At 65.1% G+C, this 27,381-nt stretch overlaps 1 protein-coding gene across 3 annotated transcripts in view; it reads left to right on the top strand.

Annotated features, from left to right (window-relative positions):
* MAD1L1 (mitotic arrest deficient 1 like 1) overlaps nucleotides 1–27,381 on the top strand; it is a 160,217-nt gene that overhangs the window by 70,960 nt on the left and 61,876 nt on the right. For all 3 annotated transcript variants that reach the window (XR_013813608.1, XM_079772904.1, XM_079772905.1), the window contains 2 exons: nucleotides 10,493–10,637; nucleotides 27,022–27,162. Coding sequence is in view for 2 of the 3 variants with exons in the window: in XM_079772904.1 (XP_079629030.1) it covers nucleotides 10,493–10,637; nucleotides 27,022–27,162 (286 nt within the window). In the remaining variant the exon portion in view is untranslated. The remainder of the gene's footprint in view (nucleotides 1–10,492; nucleotides 10,638–27,021; nucleotides 27,163–27,381) is intronic.

Raw genomic sequence — 27,381 nt, forward strand, 5'->3', positions numbered from 1 at the left:
CCCGTGGCCAGCGTGGACCCGCAGGCTGTCTCCTCAGAGCCCGTGGCTGGGCCCTGACCGTCAGGTGGCAGGACGTGGTGGTGGAGGCAGGACCTCTGGCTGAGGCTCCAGGGCTGACACCCAACCTGCCTGCTGCTCCCAGCCGCAGCGCCTGCCTGGCCCGGCTGCGGGGGGGGGGGGGGGGGGGGTGTGCGGCTGTCAGCACTGTGAGGATGGTCGCTGTCTCCTGCGAATCTGAATGAGATTTCATATTTTAAATAAAAAGAAAAGAGGCCTGAGCGTTTGCAGCTGGGAGATAGCAGAGATTAGGAACTTACTTATCTCTGCAGCACAAAGAAGGCGGGAGAGGCCTGAGTGCCTTGGAATACAGATGAGGCGCATGCGGCTCGTGGTGGGGCGGCGGGACCCACCCACCCTCGGCCTCGGCCAGGAGCTGAGGGGAGCGAGGCAGCTTCCCGATCTCTGGGCTGCGGAGTGAAGTGCGGGCAGGAGCTCAGTCTGGGGTGGAGAGTGACGCTGGCCGCTGGCCTGGAGTTTTAGTTTGTAGCCAGCGGAGGGCTCAGGCTGGCCCACGGCAGCCTTGGTGCAAGTGTGCCGGCTCCTTAGCGCCTGAGGGGAGGAGCCCGGGTTCCCCCACAGGCCTCCGCCCGTCGCCCAGGCTCTCAGCCGCCCCATCTGCGTCCTCCCTCAGCCCACCTGGCTGCTCACCTTTCCTGAAACCGCCATTTCCTCCGTTCCTCTCCCTCCTGCAAGTCCTGGGCCCACCTGCCTGCTTGAGGGGCTCCCGCTCCACCCTGAGGTCGTGCAGAGGGCGCCTTGGCTGAGCTCTGTGTCTGGCCCTTGGGGCCTTTCTGAGTGCTCCCTCCCAGGATTCGGCGCCCATGCCACCAGGGTGCAGAGGGGCCACCAGGGGGCAGAGGGGCCGCCAGGGGGCAGAGGGGCTGGTCCCTGCTCGCGCGGCCACAGCGTGGACCGTCCTTCAGGAGCGTCCCCTGTGGACGGGGCGCGCTAGGGCCGTGGGTGTGACAGGTGCTGCCAGCTCAGCAGCGCTTGGTCAGCATGGTCCTGGCCTGGGAGCCCCTGGAGACCGGTGCCTGCGGTGGCTCTTGCTCCCTGTGTGTCCTGAGTGTGTCCCTCTGTCCCTGTCTGGGGCTGAGGCCCACCTCCCCTGCCTGAGCTGAGGGATGGCTGGCCGCCAGCTCTCCACGCGTCCCAGCCCTGGGCTCTGGCCGCCTGGCTGTACTGTTGCTTGTTTGCTGAAAACACGTGTCGTCGTCGGGCGCTCTCTGGGGACCATCTGAGGGGGAGAGTGAGTGAATGTCACAGGCCAGCTGTGATGGGGGGGCTGAGGTTTGGGGAGAACCTTCGGGGCTGACTTCACTGGGCAGTTGGCCGTCATTCTGGGGAGGACTCTCTAAGAGGAAACCCGAAGGCGTGGAAGAGACGTGGGGGAGGGGGAGGCCCAGGGAGGGTGCCGGCAGGGCTGGGTCCCTTGGCTCCCCTGGCCTGGCCTGGTCAGAGGAGGCTGCCGGAGAGCAGGGTGGTCCAGCCACCCAGGCCCAGCCCTCCTCACGGCCAGCCCAGCGGAAGTTGAGATGCAGTTGGGATAGTCTTTCTGCAAACCGCTTCCTCAGCACTTCGTGCTATTATCATGTAAATGGCTGCGTGGAAGTTGTGCCTGCGCGTGGGTGTTGCTTTGGGATGCTAATCTCAGCCAGATGGCCACTTCGACATCCGCTTCCTAGGAGGGATTTGTGTACAGAGAAGCACTTCCTTTGTCACCAGCCCGCCGCCTCCCATTGCTGCTGCGCGCCTCGGGATTGCTGAGCGGGCTCCTCCTGAAAGTAGGGAGCGCTCGGGCGGAGCCCTGCGGGGGGGGGGGGGGGGGGGTGACACCGCAGGCCAGGAGGAGACCCTGGGAGCCCTGACCTCGGCTGGCCCTGTGCGGCCTGGCCCCCGCCCCGGGGCCGCAGCTCTGAGGGAGGGCGCGGGCACAGGTGCCCTGGGGCTTCTCCCCCCTCCCCCTGAGGCCGACCCCCTTTCTGTGTGAGGCATTTCTGGTGACTCCAAGTGTAGCCCTGGCGTCAGTGACCGCCAGCACGCGGCTTAGGAAGGACTCCCGTTCCTGCCACGCCCACGGGTGTGTCCAGAGTCACTGGTGGGAGTGCAGGGCCGCAGTGGTGCTTCCTGTACGTTCTCCCCTGGAATGGGTTCGAGAGGCTCACGAGGCGGGATTCGTATCCCATTCGCAGGCGAGGGCTTAGTCAGGAGGCCCTGCAGCGCTGAAGGCAGCAGCCGTCTCCCCGGCCCCGGGGCGTCCTCCCCGAGCATGTGGCCCAGAGCACTTCCCGTTAGAAGGCTCCGAGGCACGGGGTGTCTCTAATCCTGTGCCACCTGTCCCCCCAGACCCTGCTCCTCACGGAGTGAGCAAGCAATAGCGGAAGGAAACTTGGAAAATTCACAAATAGGTGGAAGTTAAACAACATAGTTCTTCATAACTGTTAACGTAAGAAACATTCAAACCTGTGAAGAACTTATGTGAGTTGATTTGAGCCAAACTGTCGACAATTGCCGGGAAGCAGAACCTCAACGGATTGGGATAGCGCTCAGAGAACGGCGGTTTTCACCTAGTTTTATACGTGACAGTCAAAGGAGGGACGTCTCATAAGCGGGTCACATGAAATCCACTGGCGATAGATGAGGGAGGCGGGAGAAAGCCAAGTGGGGAAACCTCTAGGATTGGGTGAGAAATGAAATGATAGACACCTGCTTCTTTTACACAGGTGGGTGCAGGATGGTTGTCAGCCAGGAACACGGTAACAGTAACAGGCGGGGCGGGGGGGGGAATCTGTGGTCTCTGTCCTGGTGCACTGGTTGTGCCATGAGGGGTCCGGAAAGGGGAGGTACAAGTTGAGGTCAAAGTTGAAATTTGTCAGGGAAGATAGTGGGCCGAGGACATGACTACCCACCATAAACTTCTTTTTATTTTTATATTTTTAATATATTTTTGATTTCAGAGAGGAAGGGAGAGGGAGAGAGAGATAGAAACATCAATGGTGAGAGAGAATCATGGATCGGTGGCCTCCTGCACGCCCCCCACTGGGGATCGAGCCCGCAACCCTGGGCATGTGCCCTGACTGGAATCGAACCCGGGACTCTGGTCTGTAGGCTAATGCTCTATCCACTGAGCCACACCAGCCAGGGCTAAACTGCTTTTTATTTAAACAGCTTTAATCTCAGCCCGTCCTTTGTGGTTACTCTAGGTCTCTGAGTGTGTAAGACTTACGCAGGCCTTCCCTGAGCCTGTCTGTCAGGTGAGCAGGTGGCCCCTTTTCGTTCACATAACCAAGGAGTCAAAGAAAGAAACCAGCCCGCCGGCGTGGCTCAGTGGTTGAGCATTGACTCATGAACTAGGAGGTCATGGGTTCAATTCCCAGTCAGGGCACGTGCCTGGCTTGTGGGCTCAATCCCCAGTTCGGGGGGGGGGGGGGCGGGTGTCTGCAGAAGGCAGCCGGTCAATGTCTCTCTCATCATTGATGTTTCTCTCTCTCTCTCTCTCCCTCTTTCTTCCTCTCTGAAATCAATAAAAAAAAATATTTTTAAAAAAGAAACCAGTGTCCACAGCAGGCAAGTGCTAGACCCCGGAGCAGGCTGGTGGGCAGGGGGAGGGAAGCTTCCCGAGTGAGTGCTGATGTTTGGGCAGCATCGCAGATACACTAAGAACCACCGAATCACTCACCCTGGAATGGGCGCTCAGCTCCGGGCCCTGTGGGCCAGCCTGTCCAGGTAGCGCGCTGGGGGCACAGGTGGCACGCCCTCTCCCAAGGGGACGGCTCAGCTGCCCGGAGGCAGGCGGCACGTGGAGTGGAGATTTGGGAGAGTGTGATGTGGGAGAGGCCTGGCGGCTCACGCCCACCACCTTGTTCCGGGACGTTAATTCCCTGCTGTGGCCTGGGGGGCGCGCACCCCTGTGCCCACACACAGGGGCGCCGTTGGTCAGTTCCCGGCTGTGTGAGCCGTGGCCCTAACTGGAGGCTGGCCGAGCCGAGCTGAGCGTGAGCTCTGCTCCTCGCTGCCTCCTGTCCTGAGCGGGCCACCTCCACGGGCCTGTGGTTCGGGAGGCCACCCTTGTCACCGGGCGATGGCAGCGTGTGCTGGGTGAGCTGGGTGTAGGTACTGACACTGCTGGGGGTCTCCTGGCAGCGGGAACGTGGCCGTGCCCCGAGGTCCTGTGCACAGGCCCTATCCTTGGCCCTCGCGCCCTGCCCGGCCCATGTCTGCTCCGCTCCATCCTCTTTCTGCTCCGAGCCCAGGGTCACCAGGGCCTGGCGGGGCAGCCGAGGCGACGCTGCTCGGATGCGCAGGAAACCTGAGCGGCTCTCAGAGGCGGTGACTGTCCCCCTGAGTGCCGGTGAGCGGCGCCGTCATCCACAACAGTGGCTCCCGCACAATGTGCAGGAAGCCTGTTCTCGGGCTCACTTGCTTACCAGCTGCATTTCCTGCCTCTAATCTGCTCCCTGCAGATGGCTCAGCTCAGGCCTCGGTGCAGCAGCCGCGCCCCCGAGCGCCCTCTCCGCTGGCTGTGGGTGTGATCACACCGCGTGGGCTGGGCGGTGTGCCCCAGGGAGATACGGCACACGGTGGCTCCCCCATCGCTGCTCCCGGCTTGCAGGGGACCTGAGTCAGGACCTGGCGGTCACGCGCTCCTTTCCCTCACCTGGCCTTGGGCCAGTGACATGCCTGGCAAGGGGGCTGTCTCCCCGGGGCCGGGCTCCTCTCTCCTTCAGCAGCTTCCCAAGTGAAGTGTGTGGAACGCCACCAGCCTTCACGCTGCCCTCTGCTTCCGGACACGCAAACTTCCCTCGGACTGTCCACCCGGCTCCGCCCCTCCCACCCGGCCCGGCGCCGGTCCTTCCTGCACCCCGGGAAGTCAGCGTCCCCGGAGCGCCCTTTCCCAAGCTGGGTCTGTGTGGGAGGAGAGTGTGAGCGGTCGGGAGCGGGCCATGTGCCCCCCTGCCCGGCGGCCCCCCTGGCTCCTGGGTCCAGGCCCCTGCCCGGAGGCCCTGGCATCAGTGCCTGGCTGCCCACTCGGGGCGGGTGAGGGTGGGCTCACCTCTCCAGCCCTGACGGCGGTCGCGGTGCTGGCTGGGTGTCTCCGTGCGCAGCCCTCGCTGTTGTTCTGCTGGCTTCTCTTTGCTCTTGGACATGGGAGCGTGCTCCCTGCGCGCTCGCTCCCTGCGCTGGAGGCCCGCTCTGCTCGGCAGCGCCTTCCTGCGCTGCTCCCTGCTCCTGCCTGTGGGCACCCTCCCCTCTGCCCGAGCACCTGGGCCTTTCCCAGACCCCGCCTCTCCTGTCCGACGCTTCTGCGCTCTGGGCACGCCCTGCGTGTCCCTCCGTTAGCTGCCGACTCCTCAGGGCAGAGGTTTCTCTTCCCACTTCGCTGTCCCTGGAAAGATGGCCGACAGAGACCCCTCGGCAGCTGGAGCAGGAGTGTGCTCTGGCCACGGCGCTCGCTTCTCCGAGAACCTGAGCAGGACCGCGCTCCTTGGTTCTCAGTCCTGCTGGGAGGTGCTGGCGGCTGGACAGGTGCCCACGTGCCCCAGATCTCACTGCCCATGAGGCTCCTGCCTCTCAGCCACGGCCACAGGGAACCCGGTCCCGGCCTCGCTATGTTGGGAGTCTCCTCACAGCTGCCCCGGCCGGCCTGCACTGCCAGGCCCTCCTTGGAACCTTTGTCCCTGGCGCCCGCGTTTCCCGCGGAGGTCAGAGCCCCGGCCTCTTCCCCGGTGGTCGCCTGGCACGTGCTCCCGTGCGTCAGCAGAGAGCACTCCCAGCTCCCAGCACTGGCCCTGCCTCTGCAGGCAGCTCTCTGAGTCAGCCCTTGAAGTTCAAGAGGGAGTGAGCTGCGCGGAGTCCAGTGCCAACTCCGAGCCCCGGCGGCGGCGGTGGAGCAGGTGAGGGCTGCTGCTGATGTGGGGACAGGAGCAGGCGGCTCTCGCCCTCGCCCTCGCCCTCGCCCTCCCCAGGAGGTCACGGCAGAGAAGCCAGGACTCTCTCGGGGCCACTGCAGGGGAGCTGGGGGAGTGTGCTCGTGGCTGTTACCTGGGGGTCATGTGCTTGGGGAGAGGGCGCCTCCGGGGCGGAGCTCCCCGCGGGGAGACAGCGATGCTCCAGGAGAGATGCCAGCATCCACGCAGGCGCCTCTTCCTCAGGAATGACTCCTGTGCCGAGGCCCAGGGCAGCAGGACGATGGGAAGAGGGACAGCAGAGCGGGCTTGATTAACCGGCGGCCCCGAGGCGGCCGGGCACCACGGAGTGCGGGCTGGTGGAGCCCTGCGTGCAGTTGCCCAGGCGTCAGCTTCTGCCATCGGTTGTGGGGGCGCTGGCGTCTCAGCATCAGAGTTGCTAATGGGGTTCTGGGGGGGCTGCCACCCACATCTACCCACTTGTCACCACACCCCTGTCCCGGGGCTGTGGGGTGTCTGAAGCTCGCTTATTTCTCCCGAGTCCCAACCCCATCCACCCTGGGCTCTGCCCGAGCGCCCTCCCTCTGCCTTACGTGGGCGCCTCCCCCCCACCCTGCCTGTGGCTCCGCCTTCCTTAGGGGGAGGGAGCGGGGCTGGACTGGGAAGGAGGCAGGGCGCGTTTGGCGGCACCTGACCTGGCTGGAGGCCACTGCTTGGAGGCCGTGACCTCAGAAGGCCGTTGCCCTGAGGCCAGTGGCCTGTCCTGGAGGAGTGTACCGGAGCAGGTCAGGGACATGCGACTGCTCCGGAAGCCGCTCCTCGCATCCCTGTGCCCACAGCGACTCCCGAGCTGCCGACGGGTCCACGGCGGCTGCTGCCACACGGGGAGGCTGTGAGTGTGTGGGCGCTGGGGGAGGGAGATGGTGAGACAGGAGGGCGCGGGCCCCTGGGGAGGACCAGCATTCCAGAGCCGAGGCCTGCCAGGCTGCAGGGCTTCCTGCTGTCGGCTCCGGGCCGGGCAGCTGGTCCCGCAGGAGTCCGCCTGTCTCCGCACTCTGACCCCGCTGACCCTCGGCAAGGGGCCAGGGAGACGTGATTTTGTCTTTTGGGGCCACACAATCTCTGTCACAGGAAAGCAGCCACAGGTGCCACATAAGTGAGGAGGTGAGCTGTGTCCCAGTTTAACTTCATTCACAGAGACGGGCGGGGCGGGGCGGGGCTGGGCCCCGAGGCAATGGCTCCTTCAGTAACTGTCTGCCCTGATTCCCGGGATCGCCGGCTCCCAGGGCTGCAGCCGGGACAGGCAGGGGCTCACTGGGCTTGCCCGCTGGTCCCTGCCATATCCTAACTGCCTGGGCCTCTGTGGCCTGGCGGGAGCGCATGCTGCTGTGTGCCTGGCACTCAGAGCCAGCCTCGCCTGGGCTCCCCACTGTGATGTGGAGGCACCCTGACTGGCGATGACAGGCTGGTAACTGATCAGCTGGATTGGATTATTCATTACGGTTGGGACGGAATTGAAATTGCAGAGGGTAATTTTCCTTCTCACGTCTCAAGGTCGGACGGGAGTGCTTCCCGTGGCCTCGCTGCTCTGGGGACGCACGCTGCGTGGGATGGGAGGATTGAGGAGGGAGCTCCTCTGGGGAGGCCAGGCCAGTCAGCCTCCTCGCTCCCGGGGCCTGCCTGTGATTGGTGATTATTTCAGCCTCTGCTTTGCTGATTCTCTGCTTTTGTTTACAGTGTTTAGACGTTAATTCTTTCAGAGGAACATGTAATGACACTTGGAGGCAGTTAGGATCGGGGTCAGATGGTATAAATAAAGACTGCAGGCCATGTGGACCAGGCACCTCCGCCCCCTCTCCAGGCAGCCTGAGCAGGACCCGGAGCATGGCCACCTGCCCCGCCTGCTGCCCCCGCTCTCCCTCCTCCCCACACGTGCCCAAGCAGCCTCGTGGCAAGACGACAGAGCCGAGGTCCTACCGCCAGCTGCGCCCTCGGCCTGACCCGCCGTGTTGGCCAAGGCGGGCCTGCCGGGAGGGGCGGCCCCTCAGGAGGACGGGGCTCTAGTCTGAATCGGAGCCTGCGTTGCCATCCCAGCCGCCTGACCTCGAGAGGTCTGTTCCCTCGTCAGGAGTGGGGACTGGTGGGGGCAGGGCGCTTCCCGGGTCCTGTGTGTGCCGTGTCCTGTGCGGACGGACGGCTGCCCGGGTGTGACCTCAGCTCCTGCTTCTGCCGTCCGCCTGAGTCCCGCGGGGGCGCTCAGCGAAGCACATCTGACGACGTGACCAGACCTCAGCTGCCGACGGCTCGTCCCTGCCGCCAAGGGCTTTCCTGGGACACTGCCAGACCCTCCCAGGTGCCTCGTGCTCAGGGTGTGGCTCGGAGGCCTGGCTGGAGGGACCGAAGGAGAGGCTGCGGGCGGGGTAGGAGGGCTGTGTCCTCAGAGCCGGAGAGTGAGATGCTCAAGGTTTGCGTACGTGCGAGTAAGGCGTCCTGGTCCTCAGTTTCATACGGACGTGCCATTACTGAGAATTCGGGTGCCCCTGCAGGCGTATTGGTGCCAGCCCGCCGGAGACCCCGGTCCGTCCTGAGGGGCGCTCGTGGGAAGCGGCCCCATGTGAGGCCCGTGCCGCAGGAAAGTCCTGTCAGGGTCGCCGAGGAAGGCCTGCGCGGCCGAGGCCCTCTGGCTCTGCATTGGGGTCTGGCGGTGGCTGCTGGATGTTGACGCCCGTGTTGTGTTGACTGCGGGAAGACTTCGTGTGTGGCCTGCGGAGGGCACTGTCCTGGCAGGTCCTGCTGGGCGATGGCCAGGCCTGGGGCCGTCCGCACCACAGGGCGAGTGTGATGGTCACTGGTCCCGGCACCACCTGGACAGCAGGACGGTGGGGGCGGGCTGGAGCTGGGAGGAGGGAGAGCAGGGAAGGCAGCTGCGCGGCCGTGGGTGGCGGCCCGGCCCGCGGTGTCTGAGGAAGGCCACGGGATGCCTCCTGCTGCTGCGCCTTCGTGTTCGTGTCCTTCCACGTCCCTGGGAGTGGGCACGTGGCGGACGTTGTCTGAGAAGATGACATGAAAGCGGCCGCCGGGCCAGCACTGCGCAGCTCAGACGCCGTCGAGCGGGCGAACGATCGATAAAGGCGCCGACTCCCCAGGAGCTGAGAACTTCATTTTGAACTCCCAACGTTCACAGAAATGCCAGCGGCCTCAGGTCACGTGAGGATGGAGCAGGAGGTTTAATGTTTTATGAGTTTTCTTTTTACTTCACAAGGAAGGCTGAGCCTGAACGGAGAGGCAGGAGCACTGGACGCGGAGAGCTCTGCGTGGCCGGGCGGCCAGGTCCCCTCTCCTGCGGGTGCCGGGGTGGGGGTGGGGGGCATCTTCCAGCAGGTGGTTTGAAAAGTTCTCCTCAAAGTTCCTGGGAACTTTGCTCTTGGGGAGGCCAGCCCCTGCGTGTGACGCCCTGTCCTCCTCTGCAGGTGGTCAGGACCCCGCCACCCCCGTGGCCACACGCTGGCCTCTGCGTCCCGTGGAGTTTACGTATGAAAATGAGCCCTCTGGCCAGCCGCCGGCTCTGCGTCCCCGCGCTCAGCGGCGTCTGCGGTCCCTGCGCTTGGTCTTGGTTCTCGTGGTCTCCTGCACCCTCTCTCCCACGTGGCCTTCTCCGTCTGCCCCCTCCCCCCCGTGCCCTCCTGTAGGCCACTCTGAGGGCACTGCCCCCGGTGCGGCCTGTGCCGAGCCTCGCCCTGCTCTCTCCCAGCGGCAGCCCCCATCACCAGCCCTCGCCAGGCCCTCCCTTGCCCTCCCCGCACTGCCCTCCCTGGTCGCGGACTCTCCCTCAAGCCCGCAGAGGCAGGGCCGGGGCAGAGGCCACTGGGCGGGGCTGGGAAGGACAGTGCCGTTTGGGGAAAGAGTGTGAAACCAAACTGAAGGCGCTTCACCACCCGCCACCACCCGGCGAGAGGTGGAGGTCAGTCTGTGGGCGGTTGGGAGCTGAGAGGCTCTAAGCCAAGTGTCCATCCTTGTCTGGGGCCTGAGGGGCCGGCCGGCCATGGACCCAGGGGGGCACTGCGAGCACAGAGGGCAGGATGCTGGGAGCAGAGGTGACAGGAAGGGCGGGGCCCAGGGCCGGCGGAGCGGCCTCCGGAGCTGGCCTAGAGCACCTGTGGGGCCCCCGCCTCGGTGTCGGAGCTGAGGTTGGGGTTCGGCTGCTCCGGGCCAGGCTGGGGCTGGGGCTCGACTCCCTGCAGCGCGGAGCTGCTCACCCGGCGTGACACAGGCAGCGCTGCTCTGGCGCTGGAGCCCCTTCAGGCCTCGGTTTCCCCGTTGTGTGTGGGGGGCCCGCTGCTGGGATCACCCTGGGTCCGCGGGAAGCAGATGCTCTGAGGCTCCGAGGACTGTGCAGGGGAAATGCCAGCGGCTGCACGTGCGGCTCTATTCTGAGACCAAGTGACGTGGCTGGGCCTGGTGGGCCTGCGGCTGGGGTGCTGCCGGGGGCCCAGCCTCACCCTCTGCCCTTTGCCTTGTCTGTGCAGCATCCGGGAGCTGGACAAGGTCAGGCAGCAGCTGCAGGAGGAGGTCCGCCAGGTCAGCGCTCAGCTGCTGGAGGAGAGGAAGAAGCGCGAGACGCATGAGGCGCTGGCCCGCAGGCTGCAGAAGCGGGTCCTGCTGCTGACCAAGGTACGGCTGCGGGGGCCCGGGCAGGGCGGGCGGGGGGGCCGGGCAGGGCAGGCGGGGGGGCCGGGCAGGACTGCGGGGGGCCGGGCAGGGCGTGCGGGGGGCCAGGCAGGACTGCGGGGGGCCAGGCAGGACTGTGGGGGGCCGGGCAGGACTGCGGGGGGCCGGGCAGGGCGGGTGGGGGGGCCAGGCAGGACTGCGGGGGGCCGGGCAGGGCGGGTGGGGGGGCCAGGCAGGACTGCGGGGGGCCGGGCAGGACTGCGGGGGGCCGGGCAGGGCAGGCGGCGGTCACCGGTCAGGCTGGGCTGCTCAGGTCAGCAGCGCCCAGCCCAGCCCCACCTCGGCCACTTGTGTTTTGTCTCCGGCACCCACGTCTGCCCAGATCTCCACTACGCTAAGCACACACGCCTCACGTGCCTCGTCCTCACGCCTGGCTCAGCTCTGCTCAGCCGCAGCTCGGGCAGAGCGTCCGGGGGCCGGCAGGCTGTGGTGGTGTCCTGATTGGCAGGAGGGCTCTGACTTGCTGTCAAGAGCTCTCCAACCCGGTGTCCCTGTGGGCTGAGGCCTTTGGACAGCTCTGTGGGCCCCAGTGTGTTCTGCGTTTTGGGGGGCAGCCCTCTCTCCCCCTCCCTTCCACACTTGTGTTTGGAGTGAGGATTCGCCGTGTCCAGACGTGCTGGGCAGACGCACTCTTGTCTGTTCTTTGCCCGAAGAGCTGTGAGCTCTGGCTCCACAGGCAGAGTTCCCTGGAGAGCAGTCTGAGTGTTTGTGTGGAGCTTATTAAAGATGCTGCCTTGGACGCTGACATCTTAGGAGACGGGGAAGGAAAAACCCGAATCTGTCCCCAGGTGCTCCCTCCCGAGGCCAGGCAGGCTGAGCGGGCTGCGGCCCCTCAGAAGGTGCGGTCTGGCAGGCGGGCCGCTGTTCGTCGTTTCTGATGGAGGCAAGGCCCTGGCCTGGTCAGCTGGCTCAGTTATGGGAGCCCACGCTGAGGGCCTCACGGCCTCCCCTCCCTCCCCCATCTCTGTCGTGACTGCCACGTCCGCTGGACAGGAGGTGCCGTAACAGGGTGTCAGGGCCCTGGTACAACTACAGTCCAGGGGGCGGGCAGGCAGGAGAGACCAACACACACACACACCCGTGCACACATACCACACACACGCATTCATGCATGCACACATGCTAACCGTGATGGGACGCACAGGAGGAGTTTTCGGAGTTGATGTTGGGCGGAGACCTGCGAGCTCACTGTTTATGAAAGGAAGGCCTGGGGAAGGTGGCCCGTTGGTGGAGAGCTGACGAGGGGACGGGCAAGGAGGAGCCGCTGGTGCCGCCACCGTCAGACCAGGCGTGCGACGCAGGAAGGAGGCGACAGCTCCGCAGCATCGCCAGGCGGGCTCTCAGGCCGCGTCAGGAGCTGCCCGCTCCAGGCCGGGCCGGGCAGATGGCGTGACGCTGCGCGAGGCTGGGCGGCGGCAGGTCTGGACTTGACGGTCCGCGGGTGAGACGAGGCGGAGCTGCGCCCCCGCCATGGGAAGCACAGAGGTCTCCTGGGAGGACAGGCGGGGCCTTCCTGTGCAACCGTCGTCGGCCGGCTGGGCCTGTTTCCGGGCGAGCCCGCGGCTCCGGGGGACGGTGCTCGGCCCGGGGAGCGCCACGGAGGGCGCAGGTGAGGCGGCTCAGGCCTGGCGCCGGGTGCTCGGACCGCAGTCTGCTGCGCGGGAAGGCCCCCGCGAGGCCGTACCTGAGGGCTGTGTGTTCCCTCAGGCGACGCGGTGCTCGTTGCAGGCGGTTTGTCGGCCTCGGAGCTCTCGGCGCCTGTCCCTCTGAGGGCCTCCCGCGGCGTCAGCACTTTCTCGCCCCTCGCTGCCGGGCTGCACGAGGCCCTGCTTTTGTTCAGGGAGCCTGGCTGCTGTGTCTCTGACCTAACGGCTCAGGGAGACCTGCTGTTGTGGGGACGGGAAGGTGGCGCTCCTGGGGCGGAGATGGCTCTCCACTGGGCCTGCCGACAGAGCGAGGGCCGGGCTGGAGACCGCACCACTCCAGACGGGCCGGCCAGAGCAGGACAGGCCCCCAGGACCACGCCTGCCAGGCACCTGCCCGCTGTGCGGAGGACACCGGAGGCCGTGGGACCCTTCTCTCCCACCGGGTTCAGTCTTCCCTGCCCAGAGGGGCTCTGGCGCTGCGACGCCCACAGGAGCCTCTTCCCTGAGAGGGAAGTGGTTCATGTCCGCGCTGCTCGGGTAGAGATCATAGACACACGCTCCTCCTCCTCGCACATCCGTCCCGGGAGCCGGCGAGCTCGCTAATCTAGTAAAAGGGTTCTCACGGATGCCTGCCTTTTTCATGCTCAAAGCTGTGGTCTCCGGTGGCCCAGAGGAAACACCTAGCGCTCATTCCCTGCCCTGTCTTCTGCAGACGGCAATCCGTGTGGGTATCCAGCTCGCTCCCTCTGAGCTCTGCGCCCCTGTTCCCAGCCCCCACCGAAATGTGGAGGGGGCACCATCGCGGCCTGAGGGCAGCATGGAGACTGGGGGGGCGGCTGGTGAGGTGGAAGGGGACGGGTGTGGGTAACCTGCTGTTTCACCCCGCATTATATTTGCGTTTCTAACATGCTGCATGGAAATGCTGTCTCGCCAGGGAGCTGTCAGCTCTCCTGTGACCTGGGTCCCGAGGCCAGGGCCGCCTTCCTCTCAGTGCACGCGGCCTGGGCTCACCCCTCAGACCTCGGCCCATATCCTGGGTGTCCGAGGAGGAGGGACCAAGCCCTAAGGACGAGGCTGCCGTCCCCGGGGGCAAGGCTCGTAACTGACTGGGAGAGACTGAGGCACAGGGGGGCGCCGGCGTGGCGGGCACAGCCCTGGCCCGGCCCTCCCCTCCCCTCCCCGAGGCGTGTCCTGCGGAGGCTGAGGGTCCGGCAGGCCTGGGAGGACGGCTGTGCCAGCCTCGTGTCCTTGCTGACGACTAGCATCCCTCTCATCGTGTGGAGACCTGTTCTCTCTTAACTCAATTTCGAAGAAATCCAAATCTTTGAATAACCTTCATCCTGAGAGGAAAGGAAGTGGCTGCAGGTGAAAATTGATGGTCACGCCAAAGACATGGCTCCCTGCCAGCTGCCTCTCAAGTGTGCAGCTAAAAATAGCCCGCGTCTCGCTGCTGCTGGGCCGCCTCCAGGCCACTCCCGGCGCCTGTCTCAGATGCTGAGGGTGTTGGGCTCCTCAGCTGCTCCCGGCCTGGGGCACAGCCTGGGCGGCCTGCAGAGGCCGGGCCAGCATTTTTGGTGCACCGGGCAGCTCTCTCCCCTGACCTCTGCCCCCACCGGGTTCTCCTTGGGTGTGGCCCCACCGTGCAGGTGCTGGGCCCGAGGAGCTGGCAGATCCCGGGCCTGCATGCCCGTGGCGCGTGGCCCCATTGGGCTGCGTGGTTTTCTTGCTCGCCTGGGCAGTGGTTCCTCCTAAGCGGGGGATTTGCCTCACTTGGCACCCGGCCAGCCTCTTGGGGCTCATCCAGTGTCCACACGCATCTGGGTTTTCACAATGTTAGATGCCACGCACTGGCTGCCCCACCGCTCAGGCGCCTGCTCTGTGCTGGGCCTGCTGCCGTGCGGTGGCGTCTGCCCTCCTCATACAGTTTGTTCTCTGGGAAATGTGTGTCTGCTGCGGGTCTGGGCCCTGCGCAAGTAGCACTCATGGGTAGCAGTGACTGCTAACCAACATTCACCAGGTTACTGTATTTCCATTAATATTTTTCTCATAATCCCACTTACAAGTCCTTTTGAAAATTCTGAGTTAGTATTTGCCAATTCCCTTTTTTGGAAGAGGAGGCTGTGGCTGGGATGGGCACTGTGCCAGGACAGCATGAGACGGCGCTGCCTGTCTGTCACCGCCCGTGCCCGGCCGTCGATGTCAGAGTGCGCGCATGTGAGTGAACACACGGGTGTGTGTGTGTGACGGCAAGTGCATGTGATGGTGTGTACACGTAAGTGTGGTTGTACATGCACACGTGCCTACACCTTTATGAGTGTATGTGCGTGTGAGTGCACGTGTGTGTGTCTACATGTGTGTGTGTGAGTGCCTATAAGCGTGTTTCCAAAGCTGGTTGTTTTTTGCAGGTTAGCTGCTTTTCCCACAAGCCCCCACGGAACATCGGGCCCAGTAGACAAAGACCGGTCTGGCCACTGAAATAGTTATTAACCAGCGAGGAAGCGGGATCCGTATTTACAGGCGCAGTGTCTCCGGCTGGCGGGATTAAACACCATCCATCATCCCATGGACGGCAGCGCAGGGAGCACGGTTGCCGCCAGCTCTCCGTCGGTTAGCTTTGCCTGTGGAGACCAGCCCCCATCCAAGGCCAGGGAGAGGAGGCACTTCCTCCAGACCCAGGCCACCCAGCGTGATCTTGGGAGTAGGCGGAGGAGCCTCGTCCCCAGGGGTTTGCAGCATCGCTCAGGGCGACTGGGCGACCGGTGTCTGTTCTGTCCAGACGCTCGGGCTGTGGGCAGGGCAAGGGCAACGTTGCGCCCCTTTCCGTAATTCTAACGCTTGTTTTGCTGGAGGTCATTGCCAGCCTTGCCCTGTGTCTAGAGAGGGAGAGCGTAGAAAGAACGTTTGCCTGCAGCACCTGGGGGCTTGGGAAGGGAGAGGTTGTCTGGGCTATTGGCCCAGCCGGTGGAGACAGTGAAGGGAGCTTGGAGGTGCCCTTGGGGTCCTCAGTGGAACCGGGCCCTTGCCCTCACAGCCTCCTCCTTCACTGAGTCCGGAGTCTCATCTCCATCTGTCGAGTGGGTCCATACAGGGGAGTCTCAGGCCGCAGGCGTGATCCACCAGGCTTTGGCCCGTAGATGCCACTGCCCTGCCCTCTGTGCCGTGGGATCTGTGCGTGGTGGGAGGTGGCTCTGCCCCTGGCCTGACCGAGGCATTAGAGCATCGCTCTCTAGGAGTCAGGGTTTGCTGGGAGGCCTGGGCACGGGGGGTGGTGCTGGCGCTGCTATGCCAGCCCTCCACCAGGGACCTTGGCTCTGGACCTTGGGTTCCCAAGCTGGCACTCAGGCGCCATTCCTGCGTGGGGTCTGGTTTCTAGAGAAGGTGGGAGCATTTGGACAGGTCCTGAAGTTGCCCCTTCTGAGTTCTTTACTTCCAGACTAGGAGGTGCTTGTGAGCAGCGGGCCCTGCAGTGCTGACCTCGCGCAGCGCGCCTCTGCTCTGGAGGGTCTGGGCAGTGGGTGGGCCCTGGGTCCAAGTGCCTGGGGCTTTCAGAGACAGATTGTAGGCAGGGCCCGGGGTTTGGCATGGCAAGCAGCCAGGGCGGGTGGGGGCACTGCCAGCTGGGAGGTGCTGTCCCCCGGAGCCGCCTGCTGACAGCCAGCCCGCTCCGCCCTGTGCTGCAGGAGCCGGCGCCCCGTGTGCTCGTGAGGGCGCGTGGCACTCTGGGGGTGCGCTGGCCTCCCGGGACCTGGAGACTGTTTGCATTTAGTTTTCGTTGAGTCTGTCCGTGCTCCCCGAGCACCTGGAGCCGGCCTCTCGGGGTCTGGCTGAGGAGCGAGCGCGTCAGGTGACAAATGGCCCTGCCCTCTGCGGATTCAGTCAGGCCCCCGTCCCAGCAAGTGGCGCTCTCTGTCCCGGCTCCTGCGGTCTCATGGCTCTTAGAGAGGCCCTGCCGGCTCCAGGAGAGGCTCTGAGGCGGCCCAGCCTCGTGGTGGTTTTATCAGCCTCCGCTTAGGGACATTGCTGGTCGCAATCCCTCCCGTGCTGTGTCTGTGCGAGCAGCTCACTCCCCGCGAGCCCGAGAGGATGGCACTCTGAGTGCCCAGGGCCGGCTGGTGCTGGGGCGTGGTAAGGGGACGCGTGGGGCAGGAGGCCTCTCCCTCTGCAGGAAGTGCCAGGGCTGAGCCCTCTCCTCATCGCTGTCGGGAGCACTGGGCTGGCTCCAGCGCCGGCAGCCGGGACTTGCTGGCCTGCGGTGGCAAGCATGGCTGGCCCGGAGAGGCCTGTCCCCAGAGCCCCGGGCCTGGGGAGCAGTGCAGACTGCACAGGGCAGGGTCAAGGTGGGCGCCTCCGAGATCCTGGCTCCGGGTCCCTCTGCCCCGGGAGACAGTGGCTCAGTCCAGGGGGCTTGGATCCAGTTCTGGTTCTGCCCGCCTCGGGCTTGGGGCACACAGCTCTCCCCGCCAAGCTTCTGCTTCCTCCAGAAACTCAGGAGGACGGGGAGCAGGCCGCACGGGCCAATTCCCAGCGATGCAACTTCGTCCCCCTGCTTCCCTCAGCCAGTCACGGCACAGCGCCTCGGAAACGAGCATGCCCTGCACGCGGAGGCGAGTGTTTGTGAGCCTTCCCGCCTGGCTTCCTCCTGCGTCACAGGAGCAGCGAATGGGCACACTGGGCCCCCCACACAGGAGCCAGCTGCCCAGTGAGCTGCTGCGCCTCGTGCCCCGCACGTCCCTCGCCCAGCCTGCTGCTGCTGGGCTCGTTGGCACACCTCCACGTTGTCACCCAGGCCGCACGCCAAGCTCAGCAGGGACCTGGGCTTGACAGTCCACAGCACCATTCCCAGTGCGTTGACGGCGTCTCCTCCTTCCAGCTCAGGCCCAGGTGGCTTCTCTTTGGTGTCTCAGTCCTCACATGGTCCAACCTGAAACCCTGTAGTGGCTGGGGCCACAGTGCAACACTCAAATCCACCCCCATTGTCACCGCCTCGTGCATCCGGCTCTGGGATGCTCTGCGGAGAAAAGGGGGGTGGCACCTCCTCATGGCGGGCAGGCTGAGTGAGCGCCCATGAGCCAACAGAAGCACCTCCTTAGAACAGCCGGCAGATGCGCTTCGGTCATTTCCCTTCGCCGGCCTGGACATCCGCCTCCCCACGGCTCTCGCACGGCTCCCTGCCAGCTGTGGCCAGGGTCGTGCCCCAGGGCCCTGCCTGCTCTCGGGGGCATGCAGGAAGCTGGGCTGTCCCACGGCACTCGCAGCCCACCGCTTGCGGCCTGTGCTGCTGCAGAGCGGGGCATGCTGCGCTGTCAGTGGCCGGCCTGGGCCTTGTGGCTCTGGGCTCAGCCACCATGGACTCCGCACTGCTGCCATCTGGCTGGGTAGGTGCTGCCGATCAGGAAAGAGCCAGGCCTGGCCCAGAGCTCGCTGGGCCCCGCCGCCTGCAGGTGGAGTGGCCCCTCTGTGCAAGGACAAGGCCGGGACCCACGTGCAGGGCTGTCTGTGAGGACGCTGCGACCAGGACATGCTCAGCAGGTGGGAACCCAGCTGCCCGCCTGGCCTGGCTGCGAGAGCATCCCAGTCCCAGGTGACAGTCACACACAGCACGTGGTGGGTTGGACACTCAAATGTCACTTTGCCGCTGGCCCTCTCCAGCCCCCCTCAGGCCTCCCCAGGCCCCGGGGGTGGGGGGACCCCGAGGAGGGCTGGAGAGCTGTCAGAGCCACTGCTGCGTGGGCTTCAGAGGATTAAAGTTAATTAAAGAGCTTCCTTGCTTTCATTTCTCCTATCTGCCAGCTATTTACATGCTAATCGGGCCCTGCCACTGAGAGGGAGCAAGGTGTCAGCTCCAGGCCGTCACCACGCGGGAAACGGGGCGAGGTGAGCGCCGTTCTGTGTGCTCACACTGCGTCCCGTGGACAGCGGAGGCGGGAGTCAGACACTTCTCCAAGTCAGGGCTCAGGCTTTTAAAAACACTTTCTGAGCTGTCTGTGCGGCTGACTTGAATCTTCTCTGCGAAGGCTGCGTCTTGGCCGTGTAATTGGATGCATTATGCATGGCGATGTCTCCGCATAAGCAATCTTGTAAACAAGGAGGAGGCAGGGGCCGGGAGCGGACTTGCCAGGCAAGCTGTCCCCGCGCCTGTCCTGTGAAGGTGACGGCTTCTCTGCCCTCGGCTCCGCGTCCGGAGGCACAGGCACTGCGGATGGGTCCTGGAGGGATGCGTGCCATTGGGGGGGGGGGGGGGGGCGCTTCAGGTGCAGTGCCTGGGCCTTGGACCCGGTGTCAGGTGTGTGTCCTCAGGAATGCAGACCCCTCCCGGCACCGACCTCTGCTGGGTGGGGCTGGCGGCAGGTGGGCAGGGAGGGTGGGCACCACATGCTTCTCCTTCAGCCCCGTCCCCCCTGGGGCTACCGTGGTGGAAGTGGCATCGTTGTAACCTGACGGAGTCCCCCTTCCTCAGGCGGAGGGAGGGCTGAGTGACCGTCATGCATAGAGACCTTCCAGCCCGTCCCCATCTGCTGTCACTCACACCTGTTGAATGTCGCTCATGAGCCAGGAGCTGTGCTGGGCACCAGTTTAGGTGCTTAGGGTGGCACCTGGCACAGTGCCCGGGACCTCGACGAGGCCAGTAACTGAAGGAGCTGCGGGTGATTTTTGAAGAGCAGCCGAGACTTCTGTGTCCGGGAGGCAAGGAGAGGGAGCTCAGCACCCAGACCCTGGCCGCCCCTGCAGACAACACGGGCTTGGAGGGCAAGGCTGGAGCCCTGGGACCCAGGGGGCAGCACGGGGTGAGCTGCCGTCTTGTTCAGACTTGGAGGTGAGGGGCCAGCAGCCCTGCGGGGCCAGGGTGCGTGCGGCTGTTTGCTTTTGGTTTGGGAGCGGCTCCTGTCGAGTCTGTGCTCACCGCCCAGCTGCTGTCGGGGCACTGGCCCTTTTACTCTCCCGCACGGAGCCCTACCTGTGCCCCCTGGTGGCAGGTGTCCCGCACGGAGCCCTCCCCGTTACCAGCAGCTTCCTCCTCCTCTCCTCCTCAGGGAGGCGCTGAGCCCAGTCCTGCTCCCACAGGCCGCGGAGCCCTGAAGGGGGGACACTGAGTGAGCGGCCTGTCAGGTCTGCAGGAGGCTGCTGTGAGGAGCAGGCTGTGTCCTTGGCCGCGGACGCCCGCGGCTCTAGCCCTGCCCCCTCAGCCTTAGTGGTGGCAGAGGGCCGAGGTTGAGGGCTCCAGGCGGGAGTATGGTACTTCAGCAGTCGGGGGGCTGTGGGCCAGGGGACGCACCTGCAACCCCCCTGCCCCACCCTGCAGGCTGGGAAGGGCCTGGAGAAGCCAGGACGCAGGAGAGGCCTTGCCGCCTCCCAGTGCCCTCGGGGCTGCTGCGCGGGCGGGCCCTGCGGTGCGAGGCTGACACAGAGGAGGCTGACACAGAGGGAACCGTCTGTTCCTGTCCCGTGCCCTCCGCCCCGAGGGGCCTGGACGGGCCGAGGCACACGACCTTCCTCCCAGGGCTGTGATAGCAAAGACGTTTACCATCTTCCCTGGCCAGGTACTGGGTGTCTGACAAGGAAGAGGGGCAGAGGGCGAAGGATATGTCTCACCTGCCTGTGGAGCTGGCCTTGCGTGGAACAGGCAGAGAATCAGGCAGAGAATCGCGAGTGAGTGTGAAGCTGGTAGTGGCCAGAGAGGGGAGCGGAGTGTGTTGGGACCCTCGCCCCCAGCAGGCCCCGCCCTGGGGCACCGCTGAGGCTCCTGTCCCCCCTCCCCACCCGCCCTGCAGCCTGGGAAAGCCCCAGGTACCGATGGGGGTGCAGTTGCAATAACGGGTGTTTTGTTTTTAGTGAGTGGAGGCCACTCCAAGGAGGTGAGACTAGTCATAGTGACCCGAGGCCGAATGGGAAGTAGGCACAGTGAGCCTCAGCGTCCTGCACGGTGACCTTACGCACCTGGGGCGTGAGCTGAGGCCGAGAGAGGGTTAGTCATTGACCGCGGACCCTCGAGCCACACGTGTTGAACTGCATCCTCTCACACGCGGTTTTTCAGTAAATTCACCGGGAGGATTTGGAGATCGTCCTCCCGCGAAGCCGTGGCATCGGGACCAGCTGCTGCGGTCGGTCGTCCCTGTGGAGAGGCAGGAGTCTCCTCTTCCCTCGGGCCGCAGCGTCCTGTCTGTAGGACACTGTTGGTGTGGGGACTGGCGGCGATGCCCGGGTGGCCCGCCCCTTCCCTGCTTGAGCATCAGGCCGAAGGCCCGCTCCCCGCAGCACCCCACGCTGTCGGCGGGTGGGGCCCTGCTGTGAGGAGTGGATGCTGGGGGATGCATTACACAACCTCCATAAATGAGATGGATCTGTAACGGAGCCGTGTGAAAGCAAAGGGAAATTGCTTCAGGAAATCTCAATTGATTCCCACTCCTCCACAGTAGGTGTCGTAGAGCTTTTTATCAGGAGGTGGAGTTGTAAGAACACGGATTGCTGGGGAGAAGCACAGCCGTCCCACCCTCCGGCTGCACGTAGGTGGGTGGTGGGGGATGACACAGGAAGTCAGGCCACCGGGCCTCAGTGACTCACAGCGGTGCCTGTGGGGCCGCGGGGACCAGCCTGCTCTCTGCACCGGGCGCCCCGTGTGGGCGCAGGACAGGTGCCAGGGCTGCCTCCCCGCCTGCGGCCCTGCAGGGAGGACAGCGCCAGCTCCGGACGCCAGCCCCGCCGGTCCGTGGCCTGTGCCCTTACAGGGCTGCTCTGGGCCTGGGAGCCCAGCGGAAATGAGCTCAGCCAACAGGAGACGGGCTGGGTTGGCCGCAAGGTCTCTGTAAGGAGGCTGACAGAAATGCGGGCAGTGGAAATACAGCAGAGCAGGCAAGGCGGTCTTGGGAGACAGGCAGGGATGCGGTCTCAGCCGGAGGACCAGGCACAGCGCAGCCATGGACGGCAGAGGGGCCGAGGCTCCAAGAAAGCCGCTGGGAGCAGAGCCCTTGGGGTGTGGCATGACCTGGGGCCGGGGCCTCTCTCCTCACTCACTGGGAGGGTCGCTGGGTTGAAAGCTCCGTCACTGGCCCTGGCCTGGTGGCTGGGCATTTGGAGTCGTCCCGTTCACCAAAAGGGGGCGGTTCGGTTCCCAGGCAGGGCACACAGCCAGGTTGTAAGTTCAGTCCCTGGTTGGGGCGCGTATGGGAGGCAAGTGATCAATGTTTCTCTCTCTCTCTCTCTCTCTCTCTCTCTCTCTCTCTCTCTCTCTCTCTTCCTCCCTCCCTCCCTCCCTCCTTCTCTTCCTCTCCTTTCCGGTGCTCGTTACCACGGGCCAGCTCATTAGGAGAGCTTCAACACTTCTCTCTGGCTGGCTGCTGGGTGGTTAGAGCATCGGCCTGTGCACTGGAGGGTCCTGGGTTCGATTTCTGGTCAAGGGCATGTACCTGGGTTGGCAGTTTGACCTTGGCCTGGGTCAAGGTGCATGCAGAAGGCAACCAGTCTATGTGTCTCTCTCCTTCTCACTCTCCCTCCATCCCTCCCACTCTCTCCAAAGTCAGCAGAAACCTGTCCTCAGTGCGCTCTGGGAGGACAGGCATGGGTCCCAGGCCCCTGTGCTTTCCGAGGGGAGGCTGCCTGGGGGTGACCTCGGGCCCTGCCTCTGATGGTACCGCGTGAGCAGGTGGAGTCAGCCTTATCTCCGTGGGGAAGCCAAGCGGGAAATGCACTTGGTGCGCTGTATTCACGCTGCTGTGCGGAAGGTAATGGAATTGCTTCTGTGGAAGTTACTCCTGAGTCACTCGCCATCTACTGAGCGGCCTTTTCACCAGTGAGCTCCCGTCATTTCCCTCCAGCCTGGCCTGGAACTGCCGTCTCAGCTTTCCTGCGCGTGGGGATGTGGAGGGTGGGGGGGCCCCCATCACCCCGTGCCCCTCCCCCTGGGCCTGTGAGGGGGGCTTCCCAGTGCTCACAGCTGGCCTCCGGGCTGGGGGCGGGGTTCTTTCCTGCCCGTCCTCCCGGCTCCTGCATCTCACTGTAAGCTTGGCTCCCAGGTCACCCCCTCATCTCTGCCTGCTCAGAGGCTCCGGGCGCCCCTTCCCAGGCCCCGCACCGCCCTCCTCTCCTCCCTCCCGATCCGCAGCCCGGGCCTCCCGGTCTCCTGGCCGAGCCCGTGTGGCCGAGGGCCTGGGTCAGTGTGCGCAGCAGAGGGCCTGCGGGCTGGCTGTTTCCTGCTCAGCTGCGTGTAGGCGGCTGACAGCTGTCGAGAGGCCCCGACTTCAAGCCCCTTCCCCAGTGCCTTTGGCGTTTCACACAGGGCGGTGCTGTGTCCCGGGAGCGCAGCGCTGGGCCTCAGAGAGCTAGCCCACGCCGCCGCCTCTCCCTTCTTCTCTCTGAAATCAATAAAAACATTTTGGGGGGGAAAGCAGTGTGGAGTGACTGAGTGGAGTGGAGGTAGTGGACCTGTGGAGCCGGAGAATGTGGGAAGGGCCCCTGGGGACTCCTCCCACCCCAGCTCAGGCTCCCGGGCAGCAGGAGAGTGAGTCAGGCCCGCAGCTGTGGCGGGGAGGCGGGGGGGGGGGGGGGGGCAGGAGCGCACAGGTGGGGGTGGGAGCCACGGGCCTCGGCGCTCACCGGTGCTGCCAGCACACAGGAGGGCACCAGGCGGGCCGGGATGCTCGTGGCTCTGGGACCTTGGCAGGCCCTTCATCTTGCTCTTTCTTCCCCGGAGGAGTGGGTTGTGAATTACTGAGGGGCCTTCTGAAGTGGGGGTGCTGGGCAGTGGAGCGGAGCGGCTGGCCTTCCCCTGACCTCCTGCTGCCCGTCCTGGCCACTGTCCAGCTAGAAGAGCAATGCTGTGGGAAGGACCAGGGGCCCGCAGTGGCCGCGCTGCCTCCTGTGTGTGACCTGCATGGCGACCCTGAGGGTTCTGCGCTCCCCCCTCCACCGTCGGGCACTCTGAGGCTCAGAGGGGCTGAGCGTTTCTCCTGAGGTCACACAGCGTGTCAGTGTGAAGCCAGGATTGGGGCCCAGCCTGTTTCTGACTTGGGAGCGGGCCTGGGCACTTGCGCCCACCTGTGCCCACTGGTCCTCCAGGAGGCCGCCTCCTCTCATTCGCCCTCCTGTGGGGACGCGGCCTCCCTCAGGGCCCGGCTCTCCGTGGGCTCCACGCCTCCTCGAGGCAGTGCCCTCCCTGCGCGGCCCTGGGCGCTGTGGCTCCTGGCCTTGTCCTCAGCCCCCCTGCTCCCCTCCTCTGCCCCTCCCACGCCGAGGCCTGAGGCTGAAGAGGCGGGTGCTCCTGGGGAAGGAGCCTGTCCTCAGGAGTGTCTCGCAAATGCCAGCAGGAGGCCCGGCAGAGGCTGTGTCCCCACTGTCCCGGGTGCACAGAAGCACCACTGCCGGGGAGCCCTCGCCCGCGGGTGCAGCTTGTGCCAGGTGTGTGTCTGTCTCCCCACGGGTGGGACTCCCCCACGTGTTTAGGGCAGCACTTCAACGCTCAGCACAGTCACCTCCCGGAGGACCAGCTGCTGAAGATCACGTCAGCCCATGGCTCTCCTGTGAGGGGCCGGGTGCTGGCCCCGCCGCTCCCTCTCATCGGGCCCTTCCCCACCGTGCCAGCGGGAAGCCCAGCTCGAGGCTTCCCGAAGCCCCTGGCACCCTCGGCGCCCAGCCTTCCCCGCGGACCCTCTCCACGCTCAGAGGGGAGGCCTGCACTCGCCGCCCACTGCGAGCCGGCACTGGGTCTCCGTGCTGGGACCAGGTTCAAGTTACACGAGCTTTTCTCGGCCTGAGAAGGGCTGACGTGAGCCCACGAGCAGGAGCTCTCCCGCTCTGCTCTCAAGCCGGCCTCTGAGGAGCCTGTGCCCCGACGGCAGGAAGCCCGCCCTCCCTGCGTCCCGTGCACTGGGCAGCGCCAGGCGGGGCACGTGGTGGAGTCAGTCAGAGGCCTCCCTCCCGGGCTGGGGTTGTAGAAGGAAAGGCGGACGATGCCCAAAGTGAGCGGGGCTGGGGGAGAAGTTTCCGGAAGAGGGGCCAGTAAAGCTGACCTGAGGCGAGGGCGGGCTCAGCATCTTGAGGGACAGACGGGAGGCGGGTGTGTCCAGGACAGGGCTTCCCGCGTCATCACGGGAGCCTGGTTTGTCACCACCTTCTCCTGCCGGGACTCCCGCCCACCGGCCCCTGGCCCCGGCAGCTGGTGGCATGTTCGTGCCCCCTTGTTGGTCGCTGAGCTCGCGTGTTCGGGACGGTCATCGCCTGCCCGCTCCATGCTCGGGCTGCCCAGGTTGGGCCTCGGCTGCAGGGCTGGGCCACTTACTGGTCATTGGCTGGCCAGTGCCTGTCGTTCCTGGACTTGGCAGCTGTGAGCCGCAGTTTCTTCCCCAGAAAACTGGCCTGGACCTGCTCGTAATTCCCACCCGCTCTGCTGGGTGCTCCTCCACACCTGCCAGCCCGCCCAGGCTCTTCCCTCGCCCAGTGCCCGCAGGAAGCATCGATTCGCCAAGACCTTTCATTTCTGCCGCCCTCGGGGCTGGGCTCTTACTGGGCGGGATCCAGAGCTTGCAGGCCTCACCTGGCCGTGTACTGACCTGCTGCATTTGTAAGCGCAGAGCTGAAGGCAGAAGGCAGGTGGGCAGGAAGACTGTGTCTGGGCGAGGCCTTGGGCTGCCCATCCGAGTCTGTCAGCCAGGCCAGGGTGCTCAAGGCTGGACTCAGCCGCCGACTCCAGGAAGTGGCCCACCCTCGTCCCCGAGTCGGGCACTGGCTGGAGACCCCTTTCTGGAGACCAAGAGTGCTGGGTGTGCAGGGCCTGCTGGGTGCCCCACAGCTTGTGCAGACCCTCTGCTGCCCGGCACCCCTCTCTGGCCCCTGGTGGAAGGGGGGCGAGCAGCCTGTGTGCCAGGCTGTGGTCTGGGCGCCCTCCTCTGCCACCCTCCCCCCAAGTCCTAGTTCATTTCCTGTGTGTGATGCTCTTCAGTGCTCTGCGTTGCGTTAATTACGTGGCAGGCAAACATGACTGCTTCCAAGCAGGCCTGCTCGGCACCGGGAGGCGCCGGGAAACGCGTCCTGTTGGGGCTTCTGGGGCGAGTGTCCTCGCGTCCCCGCAGCCGGCGCTGGCTGCGCAGTGGTTAGTCGCCACACTTGCTCGAGTGGAAACGAAGCAAACGCCCCACAAGTGGGATCAGCCGTTAAAAAGTCGTTATCCAATCAAACAGCACAGTTCAGCAACCAAACAATTTCTCTGAAAGGTACAAACAGCAGCTTTCCATTTTACAGTTTCCTCTCTGCTGGCCACGGCGAGGCTGCGCTGGAACCGAGAGGCAGGCGCGGGTGGGATTTATGGTCAATAACAGCGTGATTACAGCGTGTTTATGAAAGGAAACCCCTCCCCGGCCCTGGCGTGCGGCTTGGTAACCAGCTCAGAACCATAAAAGTCAGTGGGAAGATAGAGGATTTCAATAAAATTATGACACTTGATAAACCTTCCTGTGGAAACAAATTTTCCACGGATATGTGACCAGTTCCAGCTGGATTTGTAACTTTAATTTCTCACTTATTGAATTTTTTGTCATCAACTAATTATGAAGTCCATGCTGGGTGGCGGCTGAGTCAGAGGCCATGGGGAGAGTGGGCGCGGGCCGACGGCCGGGAGACAGGACGGCTCTGGGCTCACGCAGGGCTCCGCGGCCTCACCCGCCTCCACTCACACCTGAGGCGGCTGGGGGGCTGGAGCAGGGGAGAGGGGAGGGGGCCTCGCCCCGTGCCTGGGGGCGGCTCGGGGCCTTGCCCCAGGGCTCTGCATTTGCCTGTGACCAGGGCTGGTGCCAGCTGTCCCTGCATCCTGCCCTGGGGGCGGGACAGGAGGGCTGGACCAGCCCTCCCAGCAGCTGTCCCCCCAGCCTCCAGACTCAGCCTGCGGGAAGGGGGTGCGCCGTCCACGGAGAGGGCTGCCTGCCCACGTGGAGGAGACGGCTCTGTGGCCGTGGCATGGGCCTCCCCTGGGCTGGTATTGACCTCCCAGCTGTGCGTGGAGACCTGCCGATCACCACCTCAAGGACCAGGAGCTGAGACGGAATGAGCGCGGGCCGTGGGTCTCCTTCCCGGGCTGTGCTGGCCTGGGCGGAGGCTGGCGCAGGGTCGCTCCTGCAGCCTGGGGTGTGGCCATCGGGGCCCTGTGCGTGAGGCCCCAAGGCCGTTCCCGCGGGGATCCGGGACCCTTCGGAGCGCTCTGGGCAGATGGGAGCATGTCGGCTTCTCGGTCCATCTGGGTGCCTGCTGCTTCCCTGCTTATGGGGCTCTCTCCCTCCTGGGAATCTGGCTGTGTTACTGGGCCAAAGGTCAGGGGTCACAGGAGGCAAAGAACTGGGCCTCATTGAGGAGACGTGGGAAGTCACACTAGGCAGGGCCCTGGCTGTGACCGTGGAGACCTTCTGCCTGGCTGGGGACGCAGCAGACAGCGGTCTGTGGGTCTCTGACCCCTGCAGCCCATGTCCAGGTAGTCAGAGTGAGCACCAGACCACACAGCCCAGCTCCCTGGCACTGGCCGGGGTGGGCTCCATCGGGCCCGCGTGAGCCAGAGCTGCTGTGTCCGTGGACTCTGAGGAGCTGTGCGGGGCCCACCTGATCCCGGCCATCCTCCTGCTCGCGGGGTGTCTTCCCTCACCCTGTCCCTCCACGTCACGTCCCAGCCCCTGCCCTGTTGGCCTGACCCCTGCCCTGTGTGTCCACAGGAGCGGGATGGCATGCGTGCCATCCTGGGGTCCTACGACAGCGAGCTGACCCCGGCCGAGTACTCGCCCCAGCTGACCCGACGGATGCGCGAGGCCGAGGACATGGTGCAGAAAGTGCACGCCCACAGCTCGGAGATGGAGGTGAGTGTGCGGCCCCTCTGGCTCTGTGCCCGCGAGGAGGCCCGGGAGGCTGTGCTGGGACAGCCCCGCAGACCCTCCTCCTAGCGCACGGCCTCCATACGTGCGGGCAGGAGGTGCGCAGGGCGGGCTCTGGCGTTTCCACGCGGAGGGCTCCCCTGTCTGCCCCCCGCCCGCCCCTCCAGGGCCCTGTGTTCAGGTGTCTGGATGTCGAGTGACAAG

The sequence above is a fragment of the Cnephaeus nilssonii genome (genome assembly GCF_951640355.1).
Source record: "Cnephaeus nilssonii genome assembly, chromosome: 5".
In the NCBI taxonomy this organism is placed as follows: Eukaryota; Metazoa; Chordata; class Mammalia; order Chiroptera; family Vespertilionidae; genus Cnephaeus; species Cnephaeus nilssonii.